General features: G+C 41.0%; 1 protein-coding gene across 2 annotated transcripts; it reads right to left on the reverse strand.

The window, feature by feature from the left end:
• Positions 1–2,655: 2,655 nt before the first annotated feature.
• On the reverse strand, positions 2,656–22,591 carry Ybx1 (Y-box binding protein 1). Of its 2 annotated transcripts, NM_001173041.1 has the most exon segments (8): positions 2,808–3,033; positions 5,232–5,497; positions 9,648–9,730; positions 9,854–10,156; positions 10,492–10,581; positions 12,980–13,013; positions 21,612–21,675; positions 22,277–22,568. In NM_001173041.1, coding segments are annotated over 7 exon segments (975 nt in total). In that variant the 5' UTR covers positions 22,443–22,568; the 3' UTR covers positions 2,808–3,033; positions 5,232–5,262.
• Between the last annotated feature and the right edge of the window lie 1,363 nt (positions 22,592–23,954).

Raw genomic sequence — 23,954 nt, forward strand, 5'->3', positions numbered from 1 at the left:
CCTTTTCTGAGCTGTCACACAAAATGCTGAACTACAGCTGTGTACCATACCATTTCCTTACAGGGCCAAGAAAGCCCCCTCCCAACCCTCTGTCTTCCAGAACGCAGTCACCAGCCTCACCTGTTCGCAGTGTCCTGTCACTCACCCTTGGACATGCCTTACTTTGGAGTCCACACCCCACCCCAAATACCAGAGCCTGTGGTGGCAACTGCATTATTTATACCAGTGCCATTTCTAAACTTTTCCTTCCTGTACTCTAAGCCCTCAAAGAGCCCAACTTCCCTGCTGTCTGTCTTTGAACTAAACTTATCCTGAGTCACCAACACCATCCTTTTAATACCTGCTGTTTCAATGACCACTTGTGGCAATTTGCTAACACCCACACAGAAGAGCTGCATACCACCATGGCTGATTGCTGACCTCTTCACATCTAATCACTTTTCTTCCTCCTCTGGCAGTCACAACCCACTTTTGTTGTTAGGAGTTAACTGCACCACACCTTGGCCCAGCTTGCAGCCACTTTCTAAACTTCCAGCTCCGGAAGTACTCTGTGAAGCCAACCCACCTGCCCCACACCACTGATTTTATTTGGCCATTCAGGACTCAGCCCTGGACCTGGGAGGGCAAGTGTCAATTATGTATTTACTTTCACAAGGACATGCTTTCATTTTCTGTATGTGCTTGGCACTTAAATCCAACCCTCTACCTGACAGCAATCATTTTGAAAAAGCCTGTTTGCTTTCTAAAACCTGGCATATCAAAACACTGAATGAGGAAATGCCATACTCGTCAGTACCCAACATGAAAAACCATCCTTAACCATCTCAACATTGGGACTCCTTCCCAGAGATCCTTTAATTTCCTAAATACCATTATGCATGTGCATATACAGAAACATGGCTTAGCCAATTCTTAGTGAGTTCTAGTTTATCTTTGTAGCCAGCGGTAGCTGCAGTGTCCTTCCCAGTTCTTCCCTACTTTTGACTGCACTCACGTCAATGATGGTGAGCTTTAGACCAAGTGACCAAACTGAACCCAAAGTTCACTTAACACAAAGGTGCCAACACAACTTCTACAATTTAGAAAAAACTCTTCTTTTACCTTAAAAGGAAACAGTAATACATGTGCCATAGGTTGGTTTGCTATACGCCCTCCAGTACAATACCAACAGAAACCATAATGGAAAGCAGCCTTTGGTTATTTTCAAGGGAGAACAGTCTGGGAAGACAGGACACAGAATCCCTTCCCACTTGCCCTTGGCTCACTGCTCTAGTCAGTTTTCAGAATGGAATCATGACCAGCTCTCTGTATCAGGCTCCAGGGTAGAGAATACAAGGGGGATTTGCCCAAGAAGCCACTTGCTCTAGCAGGAGAGATCCCACCCTCTCCAGCAAAATGGAGTGTGCAGTCACTTTGCCAATCTCACACTGCTGTATCTGACTGGGAGGCCAAGGTCTCAACTTACACCCTAGCCACACTTGCTGGGTTGTCTTACAAAGACAGACTCTGAAATCCTTACAAAAATCAAGACAGGATCTATCCTAACTTTTCTTATTTTAAGCATTTAACACTAGCTGTTCAACCAATATTGCCAGGGTCTCCATTACTACTACATAAAGTCTTTCCTTGTCTCTAGGACAAAATATGACACCTACAGCTTAAAAGGCAAAGCTGCTCCCCTTGCAATGGTCAGGAAGCAAAGTATCTAGGAGCCAGGAAATGTTACTCTTCCAGGTTACCTACCTCACCCCACCTCACCACCGGGTTCCCTAGTATCCCACCCAGTAACACATTTGACCAGTGCCCTCATGATTTAATCATTTTTCAAAAAGCTCTGCCTATGAGCAAGTGAGACATTTGGGAGTCCAACTGTAAACCATATACATGCAATTATAAGCATCTTACCATCAGTAATGCTAAAGCTCTCCACTACACTCTCCTCAACACTGGGTATTTGAGAAGTTACCAACAAGATATGGGTGCTAACACTTTCTGTAGCATGAACTACAACTAAATGGGGTAAAAATGCTCTTTTCACGTTTTCAGGCTCTATCACAAAAGGTCCATTTGTAAGACATTCAGCAAATGCTAATGGGAGACAACTTATTTGTCTACCATACTCACACAAGTCTTGAGTCCAGTATGATCTGTTCTGTGAATCCTGAGCATGTTCTGGAAAAAGGCCCCATTGACTGGACTTGTACAATACTACATGGCCTCTGGATAGACTGTTTCTTATCCCGTGAACCCACCGTGTCTTCCCCTGGGCTCTGAAAGTAGAGCAGAAAGTGCATGTCTATAATTCCAGCAAGGGAGACTGACAACTGGCAGTTGAAACAACTCTGTTACAATGACTGCTAAGTGGAACAGGAAATCAAATCTAGTCAGTCTATGCTAGAGAACAGGTCCCATCAAAAAACCTTCACAAAATTTATACTATGTTACCATTTCTATGGAGCATTCCTGACAAGCTCATCCTTAAATGAAAAACAGGCCATTTATCAAGTACATTATTTTCTAATTTTTACCATGAACCTGTAAGAAAAGGATCACAGGTTTTCCTTGATCTGTATTATCCACCTGCAGGCTGCTTCAAGCTAAAGGTCCTATGATCAATGAAAGACTTGCTAACACAAAACCACAGATATACACAAAGACAATTATTTAAGACCTTTATTAACAGTTGCTTGCAGTTTGTTGACTTTTTTTGAAAAAATCAAGTTGTAAACTTTTATTACAAATTAAAAATGAAGTTCTTAAAAATCTCAACTTGACCAGATATGAAACAATTTAAAAACCTTTAAAGGTGTATTGAGAAAAACCAGGCTTTTTTAAAAAACACGTTTGTCATTACCAAAAAGAGACATCTTTAGGTAAAAATAATAAAAACCCCATACTGCATAGATAATGCAGATAGTTCTAGTTATCTGGTCAACAGGCAAAAAGCAAGCACTTAAGGTCTTCAGTTCCAATCTTTTGTTCATTTCTTATTGCTGGAATTTCCTATTCGTTTCTTCTTGCTCGATGACTAAACTGCAAAGAAAAAATAAATAAAAGGTTAGCAATACACAACTCATTGCAATGCTTGTTTAAATGTACCAATGCTCAGGCTATCATCAGCTCTGGATAAGGAAACATTTAACAAACCATTGGTTTAACCTAAAATAAGCAGCTCACAACCAGAAAGGATCACTTTCTGCCATGGGAAAAAACTCAAGTACCATTGGCTGAACACAATTCCAGAGCCAGATACAATTATGTCTTTTGATATCAATTAACAAGCTATACACACAAACCTCCACCTTAATTTGGGAATTTAAAGATAACAAAATAACCTATGATAATGTTTTTTTCTTTTTGGTACTGGATATTGAACTCATGACCTCGTGCTTGCCAGGCAGGCACAGTGCAGCTGAGTTAAATCCTCAGCCCAATTTACAATAATGGAAACAAAAATGTACCATGTTTAATCTGCCAGAAAACGGGAATCTTTAATAAAACACAAGTCATTCTAAAGACCAAGAAGTCAAACCATGTTAGAAATAAAAATCTCCCATCTTTCTCAACAGCAAAATTAAGCTGATTGCCTGGCATCATTATCCACGCTACAGGTTCTAATAACTTCATTTCTTTTTAAAGATACAGCATACAAATATCATTTGAACAATGACAGCCTCTTTATTAAAGTGATAGAAAAACTGCCTTTCCACACTCAAAAGGTTAAAACTAGACTTTTATCTTTCACCATTTACCACACTGAAATTGAAATGGATCAAAGATCTAAAACAGAAATACTAAATCTGGAAGATAGAATAGGTAGAGCTTTAGAAGACATAGGTGTAAACAAAGACTAATTTATGAACAAAATCCCAATCACACAGGAAGTATCCCAAAGAATCAACAAGTAGGATCTCACCTTACTAAAAAGATTTTACACAGCAAAAAACACCAACAGAGTACAGAGACAACCCACAGTATGGGAAAATATTTTTTGTCAAATATTCCTCCAGGTATGGATTATCTAAAATATGTAAAGAACTTAAAGGACAAAAAAAAAATCAGATCCTATCAAATTTAAAGAACCAGTCTAAAAACAGGAATCTGAAATGAGTAGATAATTCTCAGATCAATTAGAGGTGGCAAAGAAAAATATGAAAAAATGTTCAACCTAGCCGTCATTTAAGAAGTGCAAACTAGGGCCAGGGATTTAGTTCAGTGCTGTAAGTGCCTGCCTGGTAAGTGCAAGTTTGTGAGTTTGATGCCGGGTACCACACACACACACACACAAAAGAAATGCAAATTAAAACACTAAGACTCCATTTCACTCCAGAAAGAATGGATCATAAAAAAAAATTAATAACTGGTGCTGGTGGGGCTGTAGGCAAAAAGGAACCCTTGTTCACTGTTGGTGGGAATGCAGATTGGTACAACCACTGTAGGAATCATTAAGATTCCTCAAAAAACTAAACTAGAGGTTCTATTTGCCCGAGTTCTTTCTTCTTCCCTTAAAAAACATCATGCCAGAGATATGCACACCTGTTTATAGCGGCACAGTGTTTAATAGCTAAATCTTGAAATGGACCAAATACCCATCAATGGACAAAGAAGTGTCTTTAAAACTACAATGGAGGGGCTGGATATAGCTCAGTGGCATAAGGACCTGTCTGGTAAGCAAAAGGTCACAAGTTTGTACCTGACACAGGCACACAAAAAAATACAATGGAGTACTATTCTCCCATAAAGAAGGATCACCTTGTGCCATACTCAAGTGAAACAAAGCAGATGCACATTTAAATACTGCATTGTTTCTCTGGTGTGCAAAACCAAAAATAAGGACCAACATCTGCTGGAGAAATTGGGAAATGGGAAGAATATAAGGGAAAAAAATGGAAACAAGGCTTCTGTAGACAAGAGGCATTGAAGGGAAGGCGAATGAGATGAAAAGCAGCAACAAATATATTATGCAAAGTTATGTACACGTACAAATACCTTATGAATGTTACTACATATAGCTAAGATGTGCCAATAAAAATTTTCAAAATCCCAAGTGTTTAGTCCATTAAAACAAATGAAGCATACATAACAGTGTAATTAACATACTTCTCAGAGCACGGTTAGCCAAAACTCTTTCCTCAGCTTACTGGTGAAACCACAGAAGTTATTCAGATTAGAGGGGCCAAATACGGTCAATTCTCAACATTCCTAAAGTGCAGTCAGCCACACCCACTCACCCGGATGATGGTAAAGATGTTAAGCCGGCATTTACTCAGCCCCGCCCTGCTCAGCCTCGGGAGCGGACGAATTCTCAGCTGGTGGATCGGCTGCTTTTGTCTCTTTGCCATCTTGTGGTTTAGGGTTTTCTGGGCGTCTGCGTCGGTAATTGAAGTTGCGACGGTACCGACGTTGAGGTGGCTGCTGACCTTGGGTCTCATCTCCTTGATTTTCCTTATCTTCTTCATTGCCGTCCTCTCTAGGCTGTCTTTGGCGAGGAGGGCCCCTGAAATGAACACAAGGAAAACTTACAAATGATTAACACCAACTTCTTTTTTCAATCTGCATACAGGGCCAGTAAATATTTGGCACAGTCGAGTACAATAAATAGTACTATCTGGTCATGTGTGTGATTAAAGTAGTGTGCAGAAAGTTTAACAAAAACTAAGAGCATATTTAGTTTATAAAGTGAGTGTGGACATTTTATACAAGGAGATGAAAGATGAATATTTAAAATCAGTTTCACAGTCTGGGGCATGGTGTTGTACACCTGTAATCCCTCTAACTCTGAAGACTGAGATGGGAGGATCACTGAGTCTGAGACTAGCCTGGAGTACACACTGAGACCCTGTCTCCAAAAACTAGTTCTGCTGGTGTGGTGGCACCTGCCTGTAATTCCAGCACTCAGGAACCTGAGGCAGGAAGATCACCAAATTCAAGGCCAGCTTGGGCTACAAAGTGAGTTCAAAACCAGGCTGTGAGACCCTGTCTCAAAACAAACAAAAAGCCAGTCTTTCTATTAAGAATTTTATTTCAAAATAACGAAGAGTCCAAAGGCACCAAAGCAGATAAATGTTCAACAAGGTGAAAATGCTAATTAACCCAACCTGATTATATTCTGTATATATCTCTGAATATACTGTACCCCATTAACATTCATAAATATTACATGTCAATTAAAAAGTGGACTCAAAAAATCGGCTAATATATTACAAAATCAGTCACCAACTAGCTAATAGTTAACAATATCACACTTTAATGTAAAAGATTTTAAAATGGGCTTTATCGTACCAAAGTTTGAATGCAGGTGCCACTAACCTTTACTGAAAAGTACTTGCTTAAACAATGGGAAATCAAAAAGAAATGTCTCCCTCATACTAATAAACACCAGTCTGTCCTTCTGGCAGCTTCTCCAAGTTACCCGAGAGACTATGTACAAAAACTTGTGAATCATATTTCCAAAAGCCAGACAGCGGAAACAACCCAAACAGCCGTCAAAACTGGGGAAAAGCAGCACACTCATGCAAATACAACATGACTGGCCATAAGAGAATCAAAGCTGATGCAAACAAAATAAAAAACCCTTGAAAACACTGTGCTATGTCAAAGCAGCCAGAAATAAGACACACCATATAACTCCATACATGAAATGTCCAGAGTAAATTATAACAAGACAGAAAGTAGATTAAAAGCCAGGAAGTTATTAGCCAGGCATGGTGGTGCACACCTGTAAATCCCAGCACTTGGGAGACTGAGACAGGAGGATCACTTCAATTTCGAGATCAGCCTGAACTGTACTACAGAAACCCTATATTAAAAAGACCAAAACAAAACACCCAAAATTCAAATGAACCAAAAACAAAACAGCCCACAACCAGATAGATGGTTGTTGTACACTTTAAAACAACCAGGTTTCAAATGGAACATTCCATTAACATATCACTTCCAATGGCCTGAATTAAGACAGTTCACCGCCAATCAAGATACTATTTTGGGGGGTAATGATTAGGGAATGATACATGCTTATCCTTTTCCCCATTCATACTCATAACAACACGAAAATCCTAGGACTACCAAGATCATAGCTCAAGTTCACATTTACCTCTCCGCATTCTGTTTTAGACTCTAAATCCTCCGTAATTCCCACCTGCTCATCTTAGCCCTCTCCTCCTGAAACCTCATCTTTTCGACCCAGAAGTGCTTTGGTTTTTCCTCTGCTGTCCAAATGATAGCTGTTTTACCATACTACTGTGGTTAGTAAATCAGCTCTTCCTGTTTGCTTCAAAAAATTAGAGGCCTTCAACCTTAGGCTACTCTGTAGCCTTACCCTATTTCTACTGCAGTTTCAGATAAGTTTCTAATAATCTGTTCTTTTAGACTGCTGACCTCATATTGATGTTTTCTGAGTTTTATTTATTTATTTATTCAGTCCTTTTCCTTTTTATCGTTACCGGGGATTGAACTCACGACTGCCTGCTTTCAAGGCAGGCGCTTATGCCACTGAGCTAAACCCCCAGCCTCGTTTTCTAATTTTGAGCATGTGACTCTTCAATTACTCTCCTTCAATATTTTTCAGTCCTTCATCCCCAAAAAGTTCATTTGAACTCACATGTTCCACCCCTACTTCTCCACCTTCACGTGGATAGACCAATGCCAAGTTTGTACAACTGAGTATGCCAGTCAAATGACTGGAAAAATGACTCTGCTGGGTGGATTCAGCTTACACTTGTAATCACTACTTAAATTTTCTGTCCTCTTCTAGAGAGGGTTAGGGTCAATGTCCTAAACATTTTACTTCTTTGACTCAGCCGCCTTTTGTCTATCAATTTTACTTTTCAGTCTATGAATGTTTTCATTTCCAATAAATAAAAATGGTTTTTGATCTCCTATTTCCCCTTTACTACCACCTATCTGTTTCCATTCCAACAAAGCATCTTAGGATTCCTCTTTCTATACATTCTTGGATCTTCACCAGGCAGAATTTCATGCCTGACTCCATGCATCCCATAGGGACCACGTGCTTCATTCACTGCTCATTTACATGAGTTCCTGGCTGGAAAGCTCCACACTGCCACTCTCACTGCAGAGTTGAAAAAATGTGTTTCATGACTATAGTAACTACCACACAGTAACAGCTACTTTGTGTTAAAAACGAGGGCCAGGGATGTAGCTCAATGGTACTGTGCCTGCTTGGCAAGCACGAGGTCCTGAGTTTGATTCCTGGTATCCAAAACAAAACATGAGGTTGTTTAATCTGTTTTTGCTTTTTAAGACAAGGTCTCAGCCATGGATTAAGATACTAAGTTCCTGCTTTAGATTTTAAGACATGATCTTGTGGTAGTTCTGACTACATTATTTCAATAATAATCCATATCTGGGTTCAGAGTTTGAGCCACAGTTCAGGTCAAGATAAACAAAACCCTGTAATTAGTCAGCTTCAAAAATGACCGTTGCCATTGGACAAGGGAATTTATGACACCAACACAGCCAATACAATCTTTTTGCACATAACTGAACCAGAAACTTCCTCTTAGGGTTTGGTTCATTTCTGTTAACTCAGGCAAAACATACACTAAGAAAAAGTATGATCAAGGACATTAGCTGCTAATGCAAAAATTCTTGATGTGCACCAGATTCTTATCTGATATATATACAGTGCAATTTCAATTAGATCCCTCATAATTCCTAAATAACTCTGAAGAATTACCACACTATTCTATTGTACTTTGGGACTGGAAACCCTGCTTTAAGATATATAATACCATGTACTGAAATATGCTTGGTTCATGGACTTCTTATTCTAATAACTACCTTACAATTAAGTATTTAATACCCATGTAGGCATGCTGGTTAATATTCTGGGATTGGTTCCTCCTCTCTCAACCACCAAAATATATTTATAATAGAGTGCTTTTACTGTGTGACTTAGGGGACAAAATTAGTGCATACCTAAGTTGAAAAGGGATTAATAAAATTTATTTTTTGTGTATGCCATGGTCCTAATGCTTGTAAGACCACCTTTTCTTTTCTGCCTAGGAAACAGGTTTAAGCTATTCTTACCTGTTCAAGAACTCAAGGCCAGTATGAACTGCATAGCAAGACCTTGTCTCAAAAAACAAATGAAACAAAACAAGAACAAAAAGGGGCTGGGAGTTTAGCTCGGTGGCCTAAGTGTCTGCTTGGCAAAAAAAAGTGAGATTGTGAATTTGATCCCCAGCACAAAAAAAAAAAAAAAAAAACCCACACAAACCCCAAAACAATTACATATAAAGCAGAGCTCTTTTTTTTGGTCTTTTTGAGACAGGGTTCTCGCTGTGCAGTTCAGGCTGGCCTTGAGCTCACTCTGTGGCCTAGGCTGGTCTTGAACTCTCAACGATCCTCCTGCCTCTGCCTCCAGAGTGCTGGGATTACAGGCGTGAGCCACCACGGGTAGCTAAAGCAGACCTCTTCCATACAAGCTATTTTTAAACACTGTCAGGAAGATGCAAAGATCACATTATCAAAACAAACTGACTTGAGATTCAACTCAGGTATCTGATGAAAGAAAATGTGAAGTGTTAACAGATCTTTACCTCAAAAAGGCTGCTAGAGAATATGATTCTGCTGAGTGCTTACAATTGAGGAATTTAAAAGAAATCAGTTAATATTGGCCATACCTGCGGAATCGTGGTCTATATCCTCGATACATATTTTGTCTCACTTGTCTTCCTTGTTCTCCTGCACCCTGGTTGTCAGCACCCTGAAAAAACAAGAGAAATCAAACCTACTGCATTAATAACAGTAAGAGTGAAAAATCCAGAAGAATTAATCCCGAATGTAAGAGTTAATGCCTCAGACCCATTTCCTTTTTGCTGAGACTTACCTCCATCACTTCTCCTTGCACAGGAGGGTTGGAATACTGTGGTCGACGCCCATAGGGTCTCCGCATGTAGTAAGGTGGGAACCTTCGCCTGCGGTAGGGCCGGCGTTGTTGGGCCTGGCCTTCGGGAGCGCTCTCCGATCCCTCATTCTTTTCCCCACTCTCACTATTCTGGTAATTCTGCTGGTAATTGCGTGGAGGACCCCTACGACGTGGATAGCGTCTATAATGGTTACGGTCTGCTGCATATTTACTGCCTTGAACTGGAACTCCACCAGGGCCTGTAACATTTGCTGCCTCCGCACCCTACAAAAGTCATTAATATTATTGATAGTGAAAAAGGAAATGGGAATACTGTCAACAAACTTCACACAAAGCTAGGGAAAAAAACCCAAAGGACAAAACTTAAAATTTAGGGCAGGGTGTGCTGTCTGTGGGTGCACAGAAACAACTAAGTGTCAGCTCCTTGCTCTTCTGAAGAGACTGCCCTCTAACTGTAGCCAGCACATTAGGCTTGATGTGCCTGTGTTCATATAGTCACCTGAACACATCCATCCACATTATAGCCACCATCCTAACAGATGAAATCTCCAAAATATTTCCATACTGAAGTCAAACCTTTACACAAAAAGCATCCTCACCTTTTCTCCTTCAACAACATCAAACTCCACAGTCTCTCCATCTCCTACACTGCGAAGGTACTTCCTGGGGTTATTCTTCTTTATGGCAGTCTAGTAATATCACATTCCAAAAATAGATTAACAGGGGAAAATAATGTTCTTTTTCATTTAAAATGTACCAGAGTCAATTATTATTTAAGCTTGGATATATACTTATAATTTGCTTTACATAAGACCAAACTGTCAATAGGTCCAAGAAAGCAGGGACCACTGCTACCCCCAACCTCAACCAATATACTCCAATCTTACAAGACCCCAGCATTTTACCACTATTTACAAAACTAATTTAACACTCAACACAGACACAACAATTTATATATATACACATTTAAATGCTTTTTGTGAAAGCATTAGATATAGCTTGAAACAAAATAAAACTACCCATCTATCCCCCAAAGACTGCACTTAATAGTTGAAGCTAGCCCCACACATAGCCAGTTTAGATGACAGGCGAGTTTAATTTTACATGCTTCAAAGTTTAACAAACCAACATTGTCCCTGTATTTCCATATCAAACTCAATTACAAATGTCAACAAAAATCCTTTCCAACCTGTGATACGCTTCCATGGAAATGCATTTCACATGTATTAGCTATGCCATTCTTAAAGATTATCTGACTGCATGGGCCTGTTGGCTATTACCTCCCCAGAGTACAATCTTACATATTAACAGACTTGTAAAAGTTAAGTGACTTGCTCAAGGTCACGCAGCTACTAAGTGGCAGAGTAGGGATTTCTAAATCTAGGTCTTGGGACTCCAAATCCCATGTTCATTTCACATCACAGCAGTATCCATTACAGGATCACTCATGCATTTCCATTCCAGAGGAGGCAGGATAACCAACAAATCTGAGGCCAGTTAAGCTCTGGTGCCCAGAACTGCAGTCTGCTTGATACACCACTAAGACCCAAGCAGCCAAAGTCCCAAGAAACAACTACATGTTAAAACCACTTCCAAAATAAAGATAAAACATTATTGGTGACACCTTATGGGTCAACACAACTGAGCTGAGTCAAATAATTGATCTCAGCTGTCATCTAAACTGTCACATAGTTTTCATACCTTTCATATATAGCCAACTCTCAATTACCTGCAGTCATAGGGGATAGCAGAAGTATGGATAATTAAAATCCCAATACTCTATAGTCAACATGTAATCCCTCCCCCTCCAGCCCCTCAGGGTTGCCAACAGACAGCAAGACTGACCAGCCTTGCTGTCTATTTTTCCTAAGTCTGCATATTCTTTTGAACATGCAAAACAGTAAGTTACTGTTATACAAATAAGAATACCAAGTTTATGAAACATTGCTTTAAAACATCTTCTGAGCATTCCTAAATTTACATTTAGAATTTAAATGTTTCCATACTTACATTTGACCCTTGCATTATTTGATAGGGTTTTGGATATATTAGAAATTAATTTGGCATCACTCGACTGTCAATGAACGAATGCTCTCTTCATGACTTCTGACAGTCGTACAAAGCACCAACCTATAATAACCTTCCCTAAGAAGCATGCTGTTACCCAAGCTCATTCATTCATTCATTCACTGGTACTGGGAATTGAACCCAGGATCTCGCACTTGCCAGGCAGGTGCCATGCTGCTGAGCTAAGCCCCTGGTCCCCATCTAAGCTCATATCTGCCTAAATAAAGTCATATAAAAAGTGACTTCAGATTTTTTCATTTCTGTATTAGTATAAAAAGTTGCTAGATGTTCTTACAATAATCTACAATACAATCTCATATTCCAACAATCCTAGTAGAAAAAAAAACTGCACAACATAGAAGTTCATATATGAAAATGTGATTTTTTTCTATTCATGCAGTATCTGTGAGGATTAGTAAATACAATAGTGCCTATAAAATATTAGCTTACGTTAGCAATAATCTTAATGCCAAACTACAATTATGTAATAATGATCCACCACCAACTTTGGTGCACTTTTTTTTTAAACTCAAACTATTAAGTATTTCAAGTTTTCCAAAGCCAGCCAATTCTTTGTGACAAAAACAAAACAAAGAAATCCACGAGGTGGATCCAGGCTGTTTTGACAGTTTTTTACTATCTTGTTCAGATTGTTTTTGATTATACCCTGTTATGATGTATGCTTACCACAGACACAGATCTAATAGCACCTGGAAACTTCTGCCAGTTTTCGTGTATTTATGGCAGCATAACTTAGTGATTATTTGCTTGTCTAGAATTAGATACAAAAATTTAGTACAGTAAGCCGAGCAATCTTAAAAAGGTATAGCTATTAACAGAATTCAAATTCAAGTGGATTCCAATACAATGTTTCAATGTATACACTTAAGCATATTATTCTTTAGGCAGAACTAAATAAGAGTGGTTGAACTTAACCTTTTTTGCAAGGGACAATAGTTGAGAAGACATTCTTCTCACAAGCCTTGAGCCACAAGTTCAAGTACCTACATAAGCACTCACCTGGTGTACAAATACATCTTCCTTGGTGTCATTCCTGCAAAACAAAACCAAGTTGAACAAGTAAGAAAACCACAACATAATAAACTTCCTATCAGGATAATCTGCACAAAGTAAGCAAGCAAGTGCTATGGTCTGTTTTAAAGACTTAGCAAAAACAGCAGTCATCTCACTACCTGTAGAAGAATAAACAAAACAAGTGTAAGAAATCCAAGTGTGGCTGGATATGATAATGCCTACCTACAATCCTAGGACTCTGGGAAGCAGATATAGAAGCAAGAGTTCAAAATCTAGTCAGCCCAATGAATCTAACTCTCAGCAAGACCTTAGGTTAATCTGCACTATGGGTTGGGGGTGTTCTGAAGCGGACAGGCAACACACACTCTGATACTCTTAAGTTGTGTTCCAAAATAAAGTGGCAATTACTTTTTCCTCATTTCATCTTCAATTTCCTCTTCCCACTTTCAACTCTCAAATTTCCTTAAAGCCATAAAAATGACCATGGAAATAACATTCTGGACTGTACAACACAAAAAATAAACCTTAATACAGACTATGGACTTCAGGTGACAAGTCAAAGCTGGTTTGTCAGTCAGTCATAATTAATGTACCTCTCTAGTTGAATATACTGATAGTGAAGAGGATAAAAGGATCTCTAAACTTTCAGCTCCATTCCCCTATGAACCTAAGCCACACAAAAATCAAAGTACAAACATGGATACCAGAATTTATGTGAAGACAAACTTTTTAATCTAATGACCAATATTAAGGAACACTAGAATATAAAAGGAGCCTGGAAGTCAGTTATAAAAGCCCCAGACCAGATTAACAAAGCCTTGGAACAGGCGCTTCCATACAGGGTAGATAATCTCGGATGCCTTTGAGGCCAATGGGGTAACGTGCTGGGTGTAGTGGTGATACATTCCTGGAGAAAAAGAGTATGGCCTGGGCTATGCAACAAACTGTCCTTAATAAATAGACATGACACTTCATATGGGAAATCGCCATGCAGTCAGAAGGCCAACCTTCCCCATGGAGCCCTATCAGAATGAATCAGAACTGGCCTCCCAACGTGACTCTGTCCCATTCCAGGACTCAAAGGGGAGGCACTACAGAGAACCAGCAGAGCTGGGAAGGAGGTGAAGCTGTTAAATATGACCGGCATCAAGGAGGGTTGAGCAATGAAGCATGGGTGACCATGGTTTCCTTCTGGATTCCATGCAAATAAATTTAGAAGTGTTTTATATTGTTTTAATTATGCTTTAAATTCAATAAAAAGTCAACACCCTCACAGGACTTTTCAATACTAACAAAAATACTGCCACTATAAGTTTATTTCAGGGTTGTAAAAGAAATACTAGAAAATTTACTACTATCTAGAAGGATACCTTTAAATTAGTGTAAGTTTGCCACAGTACATGAAAGATAATGTAGTCTTCCGCAAAACAAAACAACCTAAAAGATTTTGTAGGACAACAGAGTGTGATGATGCACCTATAATCCAGCACTTGGAAGAGTGAGGCAGGAGGATTACTGAGTTTGAGGCCTGCCTGGGCTAAATATGGAAGTGTATTCAAGGGAAGCCTCAACTGTAGAGTGAAACCCTGCCTTAAAAAGACCAAAAAAGACATTCTGTAGGTACAAACAATTGTGGAAACCAACATATACTAATAACCTCATGCCAGAAAAACAGCACCTACATATTTTATTGACATTAAACCAGCTCAATAAATAGTATGAGCAATGTGTGCCCAAATTTCAGGAAGAAATCTAACAGTTCAGAAAACTCAAGTTTCAGCAAGATAAAATATTATGGCTTAGCTTAGTGTGCTAGCAAACACAAGTAATCCCAGTCAGTTATCAGGCTGAAATAGGAGTATACAGAGTTTGAGATCAGCCAGCCCACGCAATTCAGGGACATGCAATTAGGTGCAAAGCCTCGGGTTCAATCCTCCGTACAGTGAAACAAAAAACCTAGACTTCGCTGGACATTACCCTTGTAATCCTAGCACTCAGTTACAGCCACGAGGATTGCCAAGAGTTCAAAGCCACCCTGGACTGCACTGAGACCCTAGCTTGAAAAAATAAAAAAACAAGGGCCAGGGATTTAGCTAAGTGGCATAAGCGTCTGCCCGGCAAGTGTAGGGTCTCAAGTTCAATCCCCAGCCTCCCCCCCCCCAAAAAAAAAAAATCCCCAAAACTTATGGATAGGACACATTAAACCAATCTAGTTATAACTTATGAAATGAGTACTCAGAAGTTTATTTACCTACTAACAGGAAAACTGATTTTTAATACTGGTTCTATTAAGAACCATGGCTAGGTGTAGTCACGCACACCTGGAATCCCAGCACTTGAGGCTGAGGCAAGAGGACTGCTATGGATTTGAGGCCAGCCTGTGCTACACAGTGAATTCAAAGGCAGCATAAGCAAGATCCTGTCTCAAAGCAAATAACAAACTCTGCTATTATTAACTATTAACAGCTATGTATCTTTGAAAGCCGCCTTTCAATAATTAAACTGTCTCCTCACTGGATTTTTTTTCATACCTGTAATGAGAAAAATTGTATCACATATAAAACAACTCAAATTAGGATGACTAAAATTCCAAACACTTTTAAGAACTTCAAAGTGCTCACAATTCTGGACTGGAGCAGTAGGCTCAGTGCTTGTCTACCATGTGTTAGGCCCTGGTTCAATCCCTAGCACTGCAAACAAAAAAATCCTAACCCCAAGGTTACTAACATGACCTGCCTCCCCCTTTACAAATTAGGGAATTGAAATACAATGGTCATTTGCTCACAGTACCTGATTTTTAACCTCATGGTTCCTAGTCATTACTACCTTAAGATTTCAAGAAGGGCTAGATCAAGGCTTTGCAAAAATGTCTGAGATCAAACAAAACTTTGTAGCCACATATAGTATCTGTTCTGTATTTTCTCTGTATACAACTCTTTTTTTTGTCTTTTTCATTTTTATCGGTACCAGGGATCGAACTCATGACCGCCTGCTTTATGCCGCTGAGCTAAATCCCCAGCCCCTGTATACAACTCTTAAAAACATGTAAAAACATTTCTTAGTTTGTGATACAATACTAGACCAAGAGTGATCTGTCTATAGTAATGGTGGCTCATTAAGCTTGTTTTAAAACTTCATTACTGAAGTAAGATGGGAGGGAGGGGGCGAAGGTATTCTTCTGAGGTACCAAGAGCACTGTTCTCTCTGTTCCATACTTTACTGCATGGAGTGGACAAGGCAGGCTAGTTGCAATCCTGTCTGCATAGCGTGCTAAGATTACAGGTGTCCCCCACCATACTCAGTTCAAAAAATTTTTTGAAACCATCAAACTGCAACTTAAAAATCAGAATGAGGGATGGGATCCTCTGCCAAAGAAATTTTCTAATGTGAAAAATCATTATGGCTTGCCTAGTATCTTGCTATTAACCATCTGTTAAAATTCCTGCTATACTTGTCATAGCAAAACCTATCCAAACTCAAGCACTAGTCTGGATTTTAAAACTATGTTGGACTGTCCTCCCACTCCTAAAATATAATTTTACACTGTGTGTATGTGAGTATAAATATATACGCTAAAACTTTGTAAAATATCTTTCACCCATCCACAGTACTGTATTTATAAATTTCCACTTATCTCTACCTTTTTCTTATTAAAAAAAAAAAAAAAAAAAAAAGAAACCCCTCAAGGGTGTGTTTCCCAAGCAGATTATTCTGCCTTAATCTGGATGCATCCTAGAGCTCAGACTACAGGGAAGAAAACTCCAAAATTGCATTCACAGCAGTAGGAAAACAGGTTAAGTTAAAAACACCAGTTGCTTATTCTAGATTTTAAGATCAAATGATTCTAGTACTTTTGGCACACAGTAGGAACCACCACTATATGGAGTACTCCTGTTTAAGTGACCTGATAAATATGGGATGACTTCTGTCTAAGACCAATGGCTAATAAAACCTGCATATATATCACTTCTAAATTCTCCAGCATACAAATCATTGTTGCCCATTCTAACAATCCCAGTTTTAAACCAGGGGTGGTGATACACACCTGTAATCCGAGCACTCAGGAGGCTGAAGCAGAAGGACTGCTCAGAGTTTGAGGCCAGCCTGGGTTACATGGTAAAATCTTGTCTCAAAGAATCTCAGTTCTAAAGAAACTATCCCATGACATCAATGTGTCTTTAAGCTTCCCTTTGTGTTATAGCTTTCAGGCACATTATAGATTACTCACATAAGAGGGTTAGAGATAGACCTAATAGGATGAAGATATGAAGATGAGTGATTTTAATAGTGTTAAGTCTTTTGGCAGCCATCTTTCAACAGATCTACTAACTTTCTTTTTTAACTAAGAAAGTATCACAGGCATTGTGGCCACTCTGTTGCTTTTTTAAACAACCAATGACCTTGACCAGGGTTACAGCTCAGTGGCATAGCACCTGCCAGGCAAGTGCAACATTCTGAGTTCCATTACTCATACCAAATGAACAAACAAACCAAAAAACAAAACAAAAACCGTACAAGTTATACCCATTCTTATGGCACAGGCTCTGTTAAAACCACAGACTCTGGGCTGAGGATTTAGCTCAGCGGCATAAGTACCTGCCTTGCAAGCAGGCGGTCGTGAGTTCAATCCCCGGTACCGATAAAAATGAAAAAGACAAAAAAAAAAAAAAAAAAAACCCAGACTCATACATACAGGTTCAGCGTTCTCTCCTTTTATATACTGGTACTGGGAAAACCAAACTCAGGACCTCACCCACTTGCCAAACAAGTGCTATGCCACTATCCCAGCTCCATTCTCTGCTTTTAATTCCTTAAATACTTAATACAAGGTAGTAAGTAAACCCTTAATGCCAATTTGTATGCAAAGTAGAACTTAACAGCAACCCCAAACTCTAGGAAATACAGTGAAAAGTAGAAAGCTTTTCAATCTGGCAAACTAGCAGTCAGTACACAGGAGGTGCACTGACATGCTAGAGAGTGCTGACTTTTTAGATATCTAATAGCCAGTTATATGAAAAAAACTATCTACATCTATAAGGACAACAACCAAATAGCTACTAGTGTCAATTTTCAATATACTAGCAGTTAGAGAACATAAGCTCCACTGTAGAATAGAAAAACTGAGATCAAACCCTGTCTCTGCCACTTACTACCTATATTCATGAAGAGCGTGCTTGGACCTCTTTTGAGCTTCCGTAACAGCACTACTTAAAAAATGCACAGATTTTTGGGCTGTAACTGGGCACAGTGGCATCTGTCTATATATAATCCCAGCCATTCTGGATGCTGAATGCAGCATTCAAAATTGGGGCCACCTTGGGGAATTTAGCTAGACTGTCTCAAAATTAAAAAGGACTGTGGCTCAGTAGAAAGGCACTCCCAACTTTAATCCTGGGGTTAGCAAAGGTTTGAATGTGCACAATGGGAGCCATAATTTTTATATCTTGCTGCAAAGTGCCACTGATTCTTGAAAATGGCACATGCATGTCTATCTGAAAAAAAGTGACAACATGGCTGCAAAAAAGCCAAATGCTAGTTATATTTTGTGCACTTTGCATAAACCAGCTGTCTTCATGTATAAAATGCTTCTTAAAAATTCAAGAATAGGGGCTGGGGATTTAGCTCAGCGGCATAAGCGCCTGCCTTGCAAGTGTGTGGTCGTGAGTTCAGTCCCCGGTACCATAAAGAAAAAGGCAAAAAAAAAAAAAAAAAAAAAAAAAAAATTCAAGAATATAAATTTCTTTTAATTTAATGAAACAAAACATTACTGTAATTGTGTTTGAATTAGTATGACTAGTATTAGTATTTGTATTTGGGCAGTAATTACCCAAATTCTCCTTACCTTAAAATTTCAGAATGATTAACTTAGTCATTTTAAGTACTCTGGAGAACAGCAACAGCAAAATCCAATTCTGGTCACTATAAAAGATGCATATCCTATTACAAAAAATAAGCTGTTGCCAACTTTGATAAATTTGGTGAATACAGATCAATTCACAATGGCTAGTAAGAACAGAACAGTAATATGGGGATCAGAGCCAATAAACTGCAGTCACGTGGTTCCGTTTTTTTTTTTCCTAAGCAACGTACCACTGGAAAGAGTAACTCAATGAATTTCTCTGAATTCCTAGATTACATTTTTTTTAGTACTGGGGCTCAAACTAACAACTGTGAGTTTGCAAGGCAGGTACTTATGCCGCGGAGCTAAATCCCTAGCCCCTAGATTACACTTTCATAGAATAAGTCACTTTCTTCAGGGGGGGCTCTTTCTGAGACAAAAATTCACTATGCAATTCAGGCTGGCCTTGAACACACAGCAATCCTTGGGATTACAGATGTGTGGAACACCCAGCTACACAGTTGCTATTTTAAAAGCTCTGGCTCTTATTTAGTATTTTTTAGACAGTAAAACCATAGTAGAACACTCTTTAATTGTAACAAGGCCCTGACAATCAGATGGTATTTTGGTTGGGATGGAATAAACATTTACAATAAAACTACATAAAATAAAAAATGTAAAAGAACATATAATTCAGAATACTCATTTCCCCCCTTCTGGTGGTAATATTGAACCCAACATCTCTCACATACTAGGCAGGCATACTCTACCACTGAGCTAGACCCAACTTACTTCAAGATAGGGTCTTGCTAATTTTGCCCAGCCTGTCCTTGAACTTGTAGCATCTTCCTGCCTCAGCCTCACAAGTAGCTAGGACAACAAGTGAATTAAGTCCCAATAGTCATCTCAACTGTTTTCCTAAACTAGGGCAACTCTTTCCTGTATTTAATTGGAATTGGATTATAAAGTCTTTTATTGGTTAATTTAACATACCAGCTGAAGTTAGGCTAATCCCAGCCAAGAAAGGACAATAAAAAAACAATTGACATTTGCCCTGAAAGAGTCACTGAGTCTGATTCAAAGTTATAACATACAAAAAGTACAATCTAGGCTGGGGGTACAGCTCAGCTGCACAAGTGCCAGGTCACTAGTTCAATCCCTTGGTACCAAAGCAAAAACAAAACCCTAGAATCTATTCACTGTAAAGTCTGCCAAGCACAGTGCCTTCTTACTGCACTCAGTAAAAGGTTAAAAGCAGTTATTTTAAAGGTATAAACACAAAACTTTCTCACCATCACCAGAGATTCTCGAAAAAAGTGCACAGGCCTAATGTACTTCAAGTTCAGAAGGAACTCACTAATTTGCATTTTGAACGCCCTTAATCTGAAAATCACTGGTTTAACAGTAAGTCAACAATAAGATTAACACAAATACCAACTAAAAACACAAAATTCAGAGATCAGTTTTAAAAAATGATCACTGGCGATCATATAAGCACCAAGCACTTCTTCACTATCAACCCATTAACAAAAAGATGAAAATGTAGCCTTGATCACAAAGACAAGCAGTGTGACAGCTAGTAAATGTCAAGTATTCTGGAAGGAACAAAGTATTTCTCCTTAACTAAAGTATGAGAGAACTGAGCAGCCAATGCTTACAAATTATTGCTTTGAATGTTTGCACAATACTGTGGTTTGACTAATGCTTATTTTTTTCATCAACTACATCTCCCCTAAAAGCCAAATTACAATCATTTGGTGTTCACTTTACATTCTGCATCACTCTTACATGTTGTTTTTCACATCTACTTGTTTAAGGCCTTCTAAAATAAGGTTAAGAAAATGCTGAAATGGCGCCAAATATTGCATCCCAGCTGTACAGCCCAGGTTGCTCCTGGCATTCGCGGTACTCTACACCCATGCAACTGCACTAGCCCTGGCAGCCATCTTGAAAATGATGCCCGGCTCACAAGGGAGCCCACGGTCGCAGCCACCACCACTATCGCTACCGCTACCAATTCCAAGGGCAAATCTCAAGGCGCAGCTTGCCGCTCTGCCTTCAAATACCAACCACGTGAAGGTACCAGGGACTTCAGGCTACTCTAATAACCCACAATTAAGGGCTTTAGTAAAACTGACTCAGTCAGCATGGTTTTCTAACAAGGAAGGGAAATAAATATTGAAAAGAACAGGACCATTTTCTTACAGATACATTTACTTTAGACAAATGAAAATAGCTTGCTCTCTCTGATCGATACAGTCCTAACAGGAAATTATACAAGCTATTAAAAAGAGCACGTTCGAAAGGTTAAACAAAGGTACCATAACCTTATGGTAAGGATGACAAAACCTCACCTACTTGACAAGCCAAATCATGTCAAAATATTATCGAGGTGTAAACAAGCATAATAATTAGTAGATCCTTTTACCAAACACCAATCACAAAAACACATGGAAAGATAAAAACGTACTGTCCCGCAGTTTCACCCAACTGTTAAGGCATGGCTCATTCACTCTGCTTGCCTTCAACTGCTTCACACCGTAATAAAACCTTTGAGCTTTAGATTGGTATCGAGCTCTAAAACAAAGACCATTCTAACCCCTTCGGTAAAAAAAAAAAAAATTCACACTAGTAAACAAAAAGATAAAAACAAACAAAAACCCAAGACAACTCCGAGAATGTGGCAGTTGCTGCCACAGCCCAATCTCAGAAGAGCCTGCAGACCGAGCAGCAAGCATGCAAGAGGTGGGACAGGGGTGCAGACACCGCAACTCTCACCTGTTGATGAAACCATATCCGTTTCTTACATTGAACCATTTTACTGTTCCCAAAACCTTCGTTGCTGGAAAACAAAGCAGAACAAGCCTCGATTACCACTGACCCCTTTACCACGGGCCGGCGCCGAGACCACCTGACAGCCTTTTCTCCACCACGACGCAGCCCCGGCAGCACACGTGGGTGCGCCCAGAGCAGCGGGACGCCCCAGGGCAGGCCCGGGGCGCGGGCCCAAGATGGGTGTGTGCGCAGGCCGCGGCGGGGAGCACGTGAGGGGACGGGAAGCCGCCGGCCCACTCCAGCCTGCGTAGGCGGCGCGCCGCGCCCTCCGGGCACACGCGGAAGGAGCAGGGTGGGGGGGACGGAACAACGGCGTGCGAGCCGGAGCGCACGCGGTTGGCGGGCGGGTGGGGACACGCCGCACACGCAGCCCGCGGCGCGAGGCTGTAGAGGGAGAGGCGCGGGTCCGCGGGCGACGTGCGCGCGCGTACCGGGGCCCGCGAAGGCGTGTGGAGCCGGGGGGAGGGGCGGTGGCGGTGGCGGTGGCGGCGGCAACGCGCCGGTGGTCGGTCCCCACTGGCCGCGCGCTCCCGCTCGCCTCGCGTCGCCTAACGGTTCGGCGCCCAGGCTTCCCTGCGGCCCCACCCCCGACCTCGTCCGGCTCTCACCGATGACCTTCTTGTCCCCGCCGGCAGGCGCCGCCGATGTGAGGCCGCCCGGGCCGCCGCTCCCTGCGCCGCTGCCCGTGGTGCCGGGCTTGGTGTCAGCAGCGCTGAGGGCGGGGGCGGTGGGGGGGGCGGCGGGCGGCTGCTGGGTCTCGGCCTCGCTGCTCATGGTTGCGGTGATGGTGACTGGGGCCGGCTGCGGCAGCTGCGGCTCCTCCCGGGGTGTGATGGTAACTAGGCCGGCGGCGGCGGTGGGGCTGCTCAGGGCTCTCTGGGGTCCGCTCTCCGCTCCCGCTACCGATCGAACTAGCGAGAATGGCGGGACAGGCGGGATAAGCCCTACGATCGACCCGCCCTACCCATTGTTCATTGGTCAGTTTTGTTGTCAATCTCACCACCTGACCACAACTTCTGATTTTTACTGGCTAAGTCTTTATCATCCCTCCACTCTCATTGGTCCCTAGGCGGCTAATGCGGCCGACCTACAACCGTTCCAGCCTACGCCGCCATAGAGACCGGAACTAGAATTAGAGTAGTCACCACGAGAACCATAGAGTTCCCGAGAGGACGGACAGAGAGAACATGATTTTCACTAGGCAACAGGCCTGGCCGGCTCGCTGTACATTCCGGATTGGATTCAAGCTGAAGGCATTAGCGAACACCTGGCTCCACATTACCTAGTTTGATTTGGGGCTTGGAAAGAGGCCCAACACTTTAGGATCATGAAGAGAAGGCGTCCTTTTTTCCCCCCTCCTAACTCTAACGTCTTTACTGTGAGGAGAAAGCTTTTAATGGCCATACACGGAGCCGAGTGTTTCTGAAGAGGCTTGAACATCTGCGCTTTAAACAATTTAGGGTTTTGGTAGTATGGTCGCTTGGAGGGACCACACTCAGGCCTCCCCATCCCTGCATGTGTAAGGTGGAGGTGTACTCCGGAGCGACCTGCCTTTGATCTGTTTTACCGGCCAACAAGTAATATGTTTCCTTAAGTACTCCCGTCTTTTTGTATTGGTCAACAATTAGATTTCATTCTACTTGTTTTATTGGGCAAACTAGATTTTATCTGAAGATCACTATCACTACCGGTCAAATGGCAAAATTGAGAACGACACCTGATATTGCTGAGGTAGGCCATCCACCTTCATTCATTCCTCCTTTGTTTTGTTTTTTTGAATGTAGCCCAGGCTGACCTTCAACTCACAACTCTCCTACCTAGGCCTCAGGGGGCCTCCCCAGTGTTGGAGTTCACAGCGTGTACCACCGCCCAGCTCATTCACTCTTTATCGTCTACTATTGATTGAGGATGGTATAGTTTGTGAGTTTCTGCCTTCTAATGGAGGGAGAAGTTTAAACACCCAACGTTTCATATTCTCCACAGCTTCAAAAGCATAGTGTTTTGGAAGTGGAAGCAGGAAGGTTGAGTGCCGAGTTTTCTGGCAAAAAGCTACTTATAAAAAGCCCCAGAGCCTAGAAGAGATAGGGCCTCAGGGGAGATGCAAATAAAGTAGTTTAATAAGATTAGAGTAAAAGCTAGGGCTAAAACCCGATGGGCGTGGTGGTGCACACCTGTAGTCCCAGCACTCTGAGGCGGGAGGATCACTTGAGTTTGAGGCCAAGCTGGGTTACAGTGTGAGCTCAAGGCCAGCCTGAACTGCATAGCTAGGAAGAAAAAAAAAAAAAG

This window comes from Cavia porcellus, unplaced genomic scaffold (assembly GCF_034190915.1).
Source record: "Cavia porcellus strain 051 isolate PalLab524CR breed Dunkin Hartley unplaced genomic scaffold, mCavPor4.1 scaffold_25, whole genome shotgun sequence".
NCBI lineage: Eukaryota > Metazoa > Chordata > Mammalia > Rodentia > Caviidae > Cavia > Cavia porcellus.

What these genes read in the sequence shown, in the direction of transcription:
- Ybx1 (XM_063235110.1), bottom strand. Translation starts at nt 22,442, where the DNA reads ATGAGCAGCGAGGCCGAGACCCAGCAGCCGCCCGCCGCCCCCCCCACC. An exon ending in CGGGGACAAGAAGGTCATCG is followed by an intron (nt 21,676 to 22,276) that starts GTGAGAGCCGGA and finishes TTTGTTTTCCAG; the next exon opens with CAACGAAGGTTTTGGGAACA. An exon ending in TATAGACCACGATTCCGCAG is followed by an intron (nt 5,498 to 9,647) that starts GTATGGCCAATA and finishes TGTTCATTTCAG; the next exon opens with GGGCCCTCCTCGCCAAAGAC.